This window comes from Euprymna scolopes, chromosome 26 (genome assembly GCF_053919585.1).
Source record: "Euprymna scolopes isolate OS-2025 chromosome 26, ASM5391958v1, whole genome shotgun sequence".
NCBI lineage: Eukaryota > Metazoa > Mollusca > Cephalopoda > Sepiida > Sepiolidae > Euprymna > Euprymna scolopes.
In genome coordinates, this window is record NC_136507.1 from 19,100,082 (window position 1) to 19,113,780 (window position 13,699).

A 13,699-nucleotide genomic window follows, 5' to 3' on the forward strand; every position below is an offset into this window, starting at 1 on the left:
AGCCCACCTTCTTCGAAGCAGCTTTGACACTGCTCCCAATGTGTCTGTTCCAATTCATGTTCCCTGTGAACGTTACACCGAGGAGTTTAAAGGAAGTACTTTCAGATAATGTGTTTTTGGCCATTGCTATTGGTGGTAGAGAAGGGTTTCTTGTAATTATCGTGAAACTTGAATTTAACTGGAAAATACTAGTTAAAAAATAGCACGGTAAGATAAGTGTGTAAGCACCGAGTTATTTTTCCTTTAAATTATGAGAGTTACTTCACGTTTGATTTTCATAGACCAAGATTTATGTGTCTTATGCTTCCTTACATTCAACAACATTTTTCGTAGCAAGTCAGAATATTCAATGTATTTTATATAGTATATGATTAAACTCTCTGTCCAGTAGTATGTTTCGACCGAGCAACGCCGGGTAAATACAGCTAGTGATCTTTATAAATTAATAAATCTTTATTCTAAAGAAAAAAAAAAAAGCACTTATCATTTTTGACTTTCTTAAATTTCAAATTTTAATAATCAAATTCATAACGATATTTCTTATGTTCGCTGTAGGGATGCGTTTGTATATTATACTGGTGGCAGGGAAGTTTCAACAGTTTGTGGGTTTGCCCCAGAGACTAGCAGCCCGTACTACACCACTCAACGCATCCGAAAGTCTTTGAATTGTTGACAATCCGAGCTGTTCGTCAGAAGATGGAACTTTGGTCAAATGGATTAAAAAAAAAAAAAAAAAAAAAAAAAAAATTTGGAAAAGAAGGAATATTTTGTCTTTTAAAATAAATATTGGTATATGTTCTGGTCCCCAAACGAGGGAATATCCGTTTCTTATACAAAAACAGTGCCGTTAGCGTTGTTGGAATTTGACGGCGTTTCACTGGATTGAGTTTGTTCTGGCGTTCCTTTTGAATCTTCCGATAACTGTGGACTTTCCGCGGAACCACTGCTACTCTCTGGAAGAGATAAAAAAAAAAATCATATACATAGAGTATATATATATATATATATATATATATATATATATATATATATTTAGTAAGTCATTCCAAAAATTATTGTCAACAAGTGGAACATAGATATTTAGGACCATACGTATCTTCAACACCCCAATTAGACAAACAGTTGAAAAGAACGCATTTAGCCTAACTCTGCATGTGACAATTTTTGAAATACAGATTAATAATCTGACTTTTCATCGTTTTGATCGATGTAACCTCCAACCTTTCAAACTTGGGAATCTTTATGTCAAATTCAAGGACCTATATGGAACTTTGAAGTGAACCTTTATTTAATTCACGTGAATAGATTGTCCTTGTTCTGTCAGCCATGATCGGGTAGAGGAGCAAGTAATTTTTATTCTATTCTTAGTATCGCCTCTAGTAAGGATTGAACCTTCATCCTTCAGAAATCGATGGACACGTGGTGCAATGGATAAAGTTACTGGGTAACAATCAAGTCTAAAGTGACAGTCTTCTTGAGGTTGTAGATTCATTCCTTACTATAGGCAATATTAACTACAAATAACAAGAAAAATTATTTAACACTTCTATGGATTCATAGCCGATGAAACAAGAACAATCTACCCATATGTATTAAATAAAGAGTTCAATTTGAAATTCCATATAGATTCACGGGTTCGATTTGAAGATTCCAGAGTTTGAAAAACTGCATTTGAAGAAATTCTGGCGGTTACTTCGGCTAAAACGTTGTGAAAAATAATAGGTGCTTGTGCACTTATAAAACTGCGCTATTTTTAAATAGTATTTTCAAGATTAAAAAAAAGTTTTACGATATCTTTTTTATTAAATTGTTAGCTAAAAGTACAGAATAGTTACAAAACACCTTCCTCTCCCCATGTTAAGAATGGCTTTCTGAATTATAACGTTATTATTTCAGCATGGTTCAATGACCATATAAGTACCGAATAATATCCAAGCTGAGAATAGTAGTCTGAAAGTTCACTTTTCGGAATCGAAAACTAAATGCGAAAAAAAATATTTTTGTTTTCAGTGTCAATCGTTTCTGGAGTATTAAAAATATGAAACGTATTTGACAAAATAATTCATCTATTTAAAAAAATTTTTTTTTTTTTTACATCTATTCTCTTTTTCCCATGACTAATTAAATGGGGGATCTATTTTTGGCAAATACAGAATTCCTACTCCCGAAAGTGATTTTTAATGTTCTTGTAATCTAAAAAAAAAAGAAAAAAAAGGGATTGACAACACTCCTTTTCACTGACACCGTACTTCGCATCACCTGTGAACTTCGATGTAGTCTCTCAGCTACTAAACACTCTACTCTCTACAATTTTTCACACACACACACACACACACACACACACACACACACACACACACACACACACACATTTTTATAGATATATAGATTTACACATTTTAACTGTTTTTCTTTCAGTTACAAACATAAATATAAATATATTTTTACTCGAAATGGTTTCTCACTTAATAATATTAAAAAAATATAACAGCAACAATAAATACATAAATAAATAAAACTACTTTTATTGCCATTACTAACGTAACTAGATATGATTTCACGTCAGATGTCAGAAACTTCGCAATATTACTTTTATAAGAGGAAATTAGACATTTTGCAGTATAGACAAGACGCAAAAGTCGTCATATATATATATATATATATATATATATATATATATATCCACTGACACGTGTTTCATCATCTACGACTCATCAGAGTGGCTGAATCTGATGAGTCGTAGACGGCAAAACACGTGTCAGTGGATAATTATATTTAAAACTAATATATACATTGCTCCCCATTTAGGGGGTACCAAATTGGTCAAAGGGAAAATAATTCCCAACTCGCATTTAGGTAAAAATGCACTTTCGTATAAATAATTGAATTCGTTCGAAGAGTCGCTAACAAAAACAAATAAAAAACATCTATCTATCTATCTATCTATATATATATATATATATATATATATATATATATATAAACAACAGGTACCTCCAACGCGCGCCCGCGCCACAGTTTTAACCCCCCCCCCGCTGTATGTAACACGAAGTAACTGTAATTTGATTTAATATTATCATCCAAACTTTTTTACAATTTAAAAGAATAAACTGCTAACATTTTTTAAAATTTTTTTACAATATACAAAAGTAATGAAAATGCGAGGCAAAAATCATGTTTACATTATCGACGCTTTAAAAGAACGTTCCTATGTAGTGACGTTTTTGAAATTGTAGACATATACCCAAGTTTTTAAAATCTAGCAAAAATCAAATAATCGTCATATTTTTCTAAACTTTTCGATATTTATTCATTATTAAATAAACTTACATAATAAAAGTAGGTTTCGTTAAATATACTAGAGAAAATATTTATAGGTGTTCTACACCCCACCCCATATTTCATGTTACGAAAACTAAACAAAATAAATGTAGGTTGTTAAAAATTTCAACATTTATTAAAACTGAAAAAATCAAATAATTAAAAGATAGTTATACACACACACACACACACACACACACACACACACACACGTGTGTGTGTGTAAATAAAATTGAACATAAAATCAATATTATTATGTTAAAAAAAATAAACACTTTTTTTTTTTGATAATTTTTTTCTTGCTAATATACTTATTTGAATGTTTTGTTTTTAAAAGCTTTAAATGATATTAAATTCAAATATTCCACGATATGAAGGTTATACAAAAATTTTTTATAAAAGGTTTCCAATATTCAAAAATATATTCATATAATAAAATATATGACTCTTGAGATAATAAAAATTGTAAATTCAAAATTGACCTAAACACATTTGTTTGATTTTATTCTTTAAAATGATAGGTGATTTTTATTTTCTGGCGTTTTTTTTTTTTTTTTTTGCAAAAAAGTATGGAAGCCTGTAAGCAACATTATCTTTAGATACATAAGTGTCAACAAAAGACGTTAATATTAATTATATTTTATAAATTCTCGTGTAGTGCGTTAAAAATATACTTATTTTACAATGTAAATATGAAAATCCGATAGCAAATAAATAAAATAAAATAAATAAATAAAACGTTACTTCCATTAACAATTATAGCGCCAATGCTCATCCATAGAAATTGACTCTGAAAATAGTAAACACACGAAATGATAACGTTGCTGTTATTGCGTAAAACGCTCACGCTTTACACACGGCTGTGGTGCTGCCTATATAACAAATAAATGCTACCAAAGGTATGATAACTTACTCGTCTACCTATCTGAATAAGTATATTCTTGTGTTTTAACTTATTTTAAAGCGTTTATTTACTTCGAAACATAAGTAGTGCCCAAGTCTTAAATTAAAACTATAATAAATTGCTGATACTAGATGGCCATCTGAGGAGTTTTGGCAATCACCCTAAAATCGAAAATTAAACAAATTACAAGTAGAACATTAGATTTTCACACAATTTTGTGACATGTATTGAATGAGTTTCTGTCGGTATTTTGTTTAATTTTCGATTTTTGAGCGATTATTGAGACTCCCCGGATGACCGTCTAATGTCAGCCATTTTTCCTTGCTTTAATTTAAAAATCGGGCACTAATTATGTTTCAAAGCAAATAAACGCTTTAAAATAAGTTAAAATACAAAAACCTACTCGTGTAGGTAGAATAGTAATTATCTTGCCTTTTAATAAATTTTTTTATCACATTTTCGGGTTGTTGTCTATACTGCAAAATCACGTTTGCTGTTTAGAGTTGTTCGATATGATTGCCAAAAATACTAAGCCCTATTGGCAATGAGGGTAAGGGAACGTTCTCGTTTCCAATCTCTATCCTAAAATAAGATATATTTTTTTTCTTTACAAAAACTGGTGATTTATTTATGGTGAGACAATTTGAGTTCAGCCAGAAATTATGAAAGACGATAAAAGATGAAAAATCTGTGATGGAAGGTTAGAATTGTGATTTCAAGAGAAAAAAAAAGTGCCAGCAAATATATATATATATATATATATATATATATATATATATATATATACAAAAAGCATTGTGAAGAAGAAACATTTTTGAAGTTAAAGCAAAGCGTTGCTTAGTTTGTCTGCAAAGCAGCGGTCAAGTGTAAAATCGCATCAGAAATTGATTAAAGCTCAGCTTCTCAGCGTAGGCTTTTAATAGAAAGTCACATGTAAATTTGGCAAATGTTAGAGACGAGTTTAGCACGACACTCTTTGATATTACACAAATCGGACACACCTTTCGAAATTCAAGCAAAACGCATATATTTTTAATTTAGGGCGATTAAGCGCATTTACTGATCTAATCACTTCCGGTTTTGAAATTTGCCGGAAGTAAACGGTGTTACTTAATTTGAAAACCCTGTTTTTTTTTGTGTGTGTGTTTTTTTTTTATTTAATCTGAAAACGTCGCTATTATTATATAAATAAATATATTTATTGAACATATTTATGTAAATAAACATTTATGTAAAAAAAAAGGGTATTTTTTTTTTTTTTTAGATTAGGTCCACCTCCACAATTTTCTTTTAAATGACACTTTCTTCAGGTTTTCGACTATGCTGAATACGAAAATCGCATTGAAATGTTGCAGAAATAATTAGTTATCGAGATATAAAAAAATGTATTATGCATTGTATTCTTTGGCGGCCATCTTTTTTACGCGCGTGCAGTGTCAGTCATAGATGAGTAGATTTTTTATGGCGCGCGCGCATGCGCGTAAACAAGATGGCCGCTAAAGAATACAATGCATAATACAACTTTTTATATCTCGATAACTAATTATTTCTGCAAAATTTCAATGCGATTTTCGTATTCAGCATAGTCGAAAACCTTTGCAAGTCCTCATTTAACAGAAAATTGTGAAGGTGGACCTAATCTGAAAATTTACCAAAAAAAAAAAAAGAAAACAGATACGTGTACGTAAATAATATATTTACGAAAATAGACATATTTATGTAAATAAACATTTATGTAACTAAACATATTTATTAAGCAATGTAAATAATGTAAGTAAACATAAAAACATTTATTAAGCATATTTATGTGAATAAACATTTATTAAACATATTTTCATATAAATAAATATATTTATCAAAAAATTCGTTTACGAATATTCTTATATATATATATATATATATATATATATATATATATATATATATATATATAAAAAATATTTTACTTCCAGTATTAATTTCTGCTGCAAAATTATAGATATTTTTATGTTTCAACCTATATTTTCGGTGCGGTAAGGGGCACCGCACCGTTTACTTACGAGAAGTTTCAAAACCGAAAGTCGTTTGGAACGATAAATACGCTAAACCGCCTGAATTAGCTTCCGCCCAAGATAACAATGTTTTCCAAAGAAGAAAAAAAAAAAAGAAAAAAAGAAAAGAAAACCAGTACCGAATTCAAACCTGTGTCTATTAAAAGGAATCCTCTTTCTCTGACATAATGAAATTGGCCAGCAAAACAATGGTTACTTTGGTTAAAGCGACGTCAGCTGAAGATGATCCCCTTAGTAGACACAGGTTCGAATCTTGTATGAATCTCATTTTTCTATTTGTAAATTTTGCTCTGTCCAGTACTATAAAATAATCCCCAAACCAACAATCAGCGTCGTTAATATATATATATATATATATATATATATATATATATATATTAGTAATTTATAAAATATATTTTATAAATTACTAACTAGCTCTACCTACGTATTGAGCACTTTTGAAGTAAATACTTCAAGTTTACACATAAATTTATACTTTCGTATAGTAATTTATAAAATATATTTTATAAATTACTAATATATATATATATATATATATATATATATATATATATATAATCTGTGGAAATAGTCTTTATTTTCTTATAATATATATAAATCCTTATTTAAGAAGCTCAATGTAATTACAGAGCAATATAATGAATGAATGACAAAAGTCTATATTCCAAAGTTCATGATGTTGACCATCTTACAATTTATTCCTTTAATTCAGTTGACATTTACAATTCTTGACAGTATCTATTTTGTAGCACAAAATCAATCACTTAATTATTATATCAATCAGTAAATCTATTTTGCCCTTAACTCATCAGAAGAAATAGCAACAATCAATTCATCAAAAGGAGATAAAGTGCGTTTTAACATAATTAAAAATTCGAAAATTGGAAGAGAAGCTATAAATACCTTTTAATATGTTAGCAATATATATATATATATATATATATATTAGAACCCGGGGATACGGCATTAAAAATTAGTAACAAAATACAGTACAGTATATAATACACATGTATATAATCAAATAACATTATAAATAACACCATAAGGCTGGCCAAATACTTTAAGCAGGGGCTGGAAAAACATCATATTCCACATCGTAACCTGAAAAAAAACCATATTCTAGGGCCACCGTGTCTTGGGGCTCTTCTATTAAATGAAAGATGAAGCATAAAAGTTATATATAACTTTATTATATCATCAAAACAATGAAGAAAATTAAAAGGAGAAAATTACGAAAAAAACATAAAGAAGTCTCTTTTGGCCGTGGCATTTCGAAGCTAAATGCTTCTCATCAGAAGAAGGAGGAGAGCAAGAATCATACAAAATGCATTCTGATTAAAAACCTTTAGCTTCGAAATGCCATGGCCTAAAGAGACTTTTTTCTTAGTTTTCCCTTTTTAATTATCCTTATTGCTCTGATGAATATATTTCTTTGCGCCACTTAATAGTGTTGAGCTTTTTCTTATCTTGATAAGTTTTGTTTTGTTACAGGTATATTCTGAAATAACATGATTGTATATATATTAGTGATGGGACGATTCCAATATTTTCCCCTATTCTCACACAATTACTGATTCTGTACTAAATCCGCGATTCCGAATCTTTATAAATCTCTAAATATTTAACTATAGAGTTGTTATTTTCTTCCGATTACTGTAAAACAAATTAAATGCGCATATATTTTTTTAAAAATTATAAATATACAGGTTGGGGGGGGTGGAGAGGTGATCTGTTAATTTTAGTTTTACAGGAACTTTAAAATCAATAAATATGTTTATTCCTGATTGTTCATTTCTGCATAAAAAAATTGTCAAGAGTTACACTGAATTTTGAAAAAATTTGGCTAGTAAAATTATGAGCAAAGATTTGGTCATTGAAATTTAAAACATCGTTATTTACTTTATATATATATATATATATATATATATATATATATATATATAGTAATTTATAAAATATATATGGCGATTAAGCTACACTGAATATTCTGTGTTTCATCCACTGTAGGATTCGTCAGGCTTATGCGCGAATTTTGTGGTTGCTTCTTGTTTTTATATATGTTGAGGATTTCTAGTTAGCCAATCAGCTTTCTAGTATCCACCGCGCCCCCTCCTATCAGCCAATGGGCATGCATTTTATCGAACAAAGGATCTGTTTTAGAACTAGGTTAGTGGTTTTAGGTGGCCGCTCTCCTTTTTTTTTTTTTTTTTTTTATATATATATGAATATACCTATGTGTACACACACACATGCACACACACACATATATATATATATATATATATATATATATATATATATATATATATATATACATATATGTGTGATCGTTTATGTATATTCATGTTTATTTAATTTATTTATTTGTTTGTTTTCTATTGTTATTGTTAGTTTTAAAGCTATTTTGTATCGCTATCCTAGAGTAAGTTTTATTTTGTGAACACAGTTGTTTGCTATTTCTCGTTTACAGTTTAATAGATTTTGAGGTTCTTTAAAGTACAGGATAGCAAATTTTTCATGGAGGCATAATTTACATGGGTCGTCTAAATGTCTGCACGTGGTAGCTTGTCTCATTATTTTCCATTCGACTACCGGCGAATGTCCACTTTCTTTGAGTTCCCAGTATTTATTCGCTAGTGTTGTTTTTATACGGTGTTTTTTATTTTTGAAGGTACTTTTGTGGTCATAGTATCGGGTTTTAAAATCTAAGGAAGTCATGCCTATGTAATATTTCTTGTTATTTGGGTTTTCTTTCGCAAATATTGTTGCTTGATAATATATATATATAAGCTGACACTATTTACATTCATTGAGCTTTAAATTGAGTAGTTTTGGTGATTTTTCTTAAAACACACACACATTTTATACATATATATATATATATATATATATATATACTGTACTTTGGGGTAATTGCGCCAACTAAAAAAAGTGCTCTTTATATACGTGGTTGCCAAAAGAGCACTTTTAGCTAGTTGGCGCAATTACCCTGGTCTTGGTGCAAGTACTCCAAAGTATATATATATATATATATATATATATATATTAGAATACCTTTCCAAAGATTAAAATCCAAATATAATGCTATTTAATTTTATGTTTAGAATTGTTATTCCAAAATTAATCTTTTAGGACTTAATTTAGTCTCTATGTAATTTTCACCCCCGTTTATTTTTCGTTTTTTCCCTCCCCCTCACCTTATTTTATGACTTTTTTTTTTTATAGTAATTTCCTCAATTTAGTTCTGTGAGCGAGGAACGAAACCTGGTTAGCTAACCTTTATTTTCATTTTTTAAAATCATTATGTTGATTGGTCTGTATTTAGCCATTATTTATATATATATATATATATATATATATATGTACATATATATATATGAGAGAGAGAGAGAGAGGTTAATCATTTATTTGGAATGTACTCGGTTTGTATATACCAATCATAATAGATTAAAAAAATCTTTCTCCTAAATAATTTTTTTTTATAATGAAGATTTTTTTATATAAATGTTGAAAATTTGGAAATAAAATCCAAGCTCAATAAAGATTGTCTAAAAAGGTGTTTTAATTATTTTTTTTTTGAGGTAAATATCTGATGAGTACGTGATTAAATATGCAGCAATAACATAATTTTGCAGACTGGTTAGCCGTAATACAAAATACTGTTATAATGGATACATTTTGAAAAGTAATAAATGACCAACTGAGAAAACCTGAGATTTAGAACTTGGAGAATTATCATAATACACTATATATATATATGTATATATATATATATATATATATATATATATATGTATATATATATATATATATATATATATATATATATATATATATATATAATACACACACACATATATATATATATATATATATATATATATATAATGAGAAAGGTCACCAACAATTGGTATGTATTTTTTAACATTATTTAATTATTCCGTGTTTTGATTTTTAATTTAAAAAGGGTATATTTAGATCATTGTAATAATGTTTTTAAATTATTGAAATAGTTTTCAATGATTTAAAAACATTGCAATGATCTAAATATGATACTTTTTTTTTTAATGAAAAATCAAAACACGGAATAATAAAATAATGTTAAAAAATACATACCAATTGTTGGTGACCTTTTTCATTTATATATCTTTCTCTCGTTTGAATCTCTCAACCAATTATATATATATATATATATATATATATAAGATCCATTAATAGGGAAAATTTATACACTTAAATGAACAGGTAAAATCATAAGTCAACAATAAAGAAACAATTAAAAGTACATTTCTCACCTGTGCAATTATCCTGAGAATCATTTATTGCAATTTTCTCAGGTGATGTAATACTTTCGTCTGCTGATCCGTTCAATGAAGATGCATCCTCCAAAACCTTGGAGTCTTCTGTCACGGATTTCTCACTATTTTCTAAAGATAAATCTGCCTCAGCAGAATTTACCAAGCCGCTATCTTCAGCATCTACCTCTGTAACCTTTATAACCTCTGTAACCTTTGACCCCATTGGTTGGCATTCAGTTATCGGCTCTTCGTTCCGGTTGCTTTCTACAACGACCTCAGGCTTCATACTATCATTTTTTTCCTTGTCGAGGTGTGAGCTAGGACTTGCATTCTCTGAGACTTTGTGCTCCGTTGAATTGTTGGCACTGTTTTCAGGCTCGGTGGATGACGGATTTTCAGGGAGAATGGAGTCACAATTTGGTAAATCCACAACTTCTTCGGTCATCTCTGTTTCTGATTTGTCTTCGGCTTTTTCTGTTTTGTGTTCTTCCTCACACGGGGGTTTCACTTCCAAAGAATAAGACAGTTCTTGAAAGTCTTTACTTTTTTCAGTGACCTCAGCATTGCCAATATCTACAGAGCTCACAGAATCCTGAGAGAGATCCTCAGTTATCAATTCCGCATTTAACGGATCTGCAACTTCTGTATCCTTTACAATTCCTTCCTCTGTTGTCACTACTTCTGTCTTCTCCATGGGTTCTGATGCAGGAATGTCTTTACCATCAGGTCCCATTCCACTTACCTTAACTTCAGATGGTTCCAGTGGCATCTCAGGGAGTGTCGTATGAATTTCAGTGATTTCTTCGGATTTTTCCTGAAGATCTGTAGTCGCAGAAACTTCGGAAAGATCCAATTCCTTTTTTTGGTGTTCCTCAAGTTTATCATCTTGGCTAATGGATTCCTCTCCGTTCACCTCATTGCATTCTTGTTTGGTATTTAGTCTTTTATATTCATTGGTCAAGTATTCTACGGCCGATTCCAAAGTCTCATCTACGAGTTCTTTTACCATTCCTGTTACTAAATCTGAATTCTTAATGATATCTGCCTGCGACTCTGCCTTCGGTGTTTCGGTTATGGAGGTCTGGGATTCCAGTAGTGGGGTGGGAACAGTGCTTGTAGAAATGGCATTGCTAAATTCTTCTTGTTTCACATTTATTTCTACAGAATTATCAATAGGGTTATTTTTAATTTCATCTTCTGATACTGAATTTACCGGAGCATCAATAGGATCCTTCTTGGTCTGATCTTCTAGCATTGAATTTACCGGACTTTCAATAGGGACCTGTTTGGTTCCATTTTCTAACACCACTTTTACCGGACTTTCAATAGGGTCCTGTTTGGTTTCATTCTCTAACACTACTTTTACTGGACTATCGGTTGGGGAGTTAGGGTCAAATGGGTATAATTGTTCGATATAATCGTTGCATTTCTCTGTTGCTTTCACGCTTGGTGTGATCAAATTGGCATCAATATTAGAAGAATCTTTCTCGTTCTTTTGCCGAGTTTCTGCATGTTCCTCCTCACTTGAGGCAGATTGAATGGTATTGTCCCTTGCAAACCCACTGTCCTGCCCACTCGATAGACTTTCACCTGGACTAGCAGTCAAGTTGCTACCGCTGCTGTCGTCACAGGTAAGAAAACTTGATGGTTCCTCGTTTTCAATGTCTTTGAGATTTTTCTGAGTATCCTCTGAAATAAAATTGGAGCCATGAAATTTTTAAATTAAACGAAAATTAAAAAAAAAGCAATTAAAATGTGAGAAAAATAACCATTGGTAAAAAATGTTATTTAAAGCCATCAGTATAAAAAATATTTTTAGACCATCAGTATAGAAAAAATGCTAGTTTTGGACCATTTTTATAAAAAAAGGTTATGTAAAAAAAAACATTGGTAAAAAAAAATGTTATTTAAAAATCATTGATATAAAAAAAATGTTTTTAGACCATCGTTATAAAAAAAATGTTTTAGTTGGTATTAAAATGATTATTTTTAGACTGTTGGTAAAAAAATATTTTTAGACTGTTGGTAAAAAAATGTTTTTAAATTGTTGGTAAAAAAATGTTTTTAAATTGTTGGTAAAAATGTTATTTTTAAATTCTTGGTAAAAATGTTATTTTTTAATTGTTGGTAAAAAATGTTATTTTTAAATTGTTGGTAAAAAATGTTATTTTTAAATTGTTGGTAAAGAATGTTATTTTTAGATTGTTGGATATATGTTATGTATAAAAATGTTATTTTTAGATTATTGGTAAAAAATGTTATTTTTAAATTGTTGGTAAAAAATGTTATTTTTAAATTTCTGGTAAAAATGTTATTTTTAAATTGTTGGTAAAAAATGTTATTTTTAAATTGTTGGTAAAAAATGTTATTTTTAAATTGCTGGTAAAAAATGTTATTTTTAGATTGTTGGATATATGTTATGGATAAAAATGTTATTTTTAGATTGTTGGTAAAAAATGTTATTTTTAAATTGTTGGTAAAAAATGTTATTTTTAAATTGCTGGTAAAAAAGTTATTTTTAGACTGTTAGATCTATGTTATGCAAAACAATGTTATTTTTAGATTGCTGGTGTAAAAAAAAATGTTATTTTTAGACCATGAGTATAAAAAATGGTGTTGTATTACCATTGGTATAAAAATGCGTTGTAAATACCATTGGTATAAAATATGTTATTTAAAAAACATTGGTATAAAACATTATTTTAAAACCATTGCCATAAAAGAAATGTTAAATAAATACCACTGGTATAAAAAAACGTTTGTAATACCAATGGTATAGAATGTTATTTTAAGACTATTGATATTAAAAAAAAATTTCTTAAGACCCTTGGTATAAAAGAATTATTTAGGACCATTTGTATAAAAATATTATTTAAGACCACTGATATAAGAAAATGTTATTTCAAATCATTGGTATAAAAAATCATTTTAAAAACCAATGCTATACCGTGTGTTATATTAAAATCACTTTTAAGATACAATTTACAGATGAAGTTACAAATTAATACTCGATCCTGCCAGTGATAAAATTTGAGGTACTTATACAGAATAACAACTGTGCTAATGTTGAAATTTTCTGGGTAGTTACTGCAAGGTACCAAAATGTTGAGCCAATAAAATCG

At 29.2% G+C, this 13,699-nt stretch overlaps 1 protein-coding gene across 1 annotated transcript in view; it reads right to left on the reverse strand.

Moving 5' to 3' along the window:
* Positions 1 to 429: 429 nt before the first annotated feature.
* Positions 430 to 13,699, reverse strand: part of LOC145247943 (uncharacterized) — a 211,300-nt gene continuing 198,030 nt past the window's right edge. The window contains exons 6-7 of the mRNA XM_080109585.1: positions 10,575 to 12,266; positions 430 to 953 (exon numbers count right to left, since the gene is read on the reverse strand). Of these exons, the coding sequence (XP_079965711.1) occupies positions 829 to 953; positions 10,575 to 12,266 (1,817 nt within the window). The 3' untranslated portion in view covers positions 430 to 828. The remainder of the gene's footprint in view (positions 954 to 10,574; positions 12,267 to 13,699) is intronic.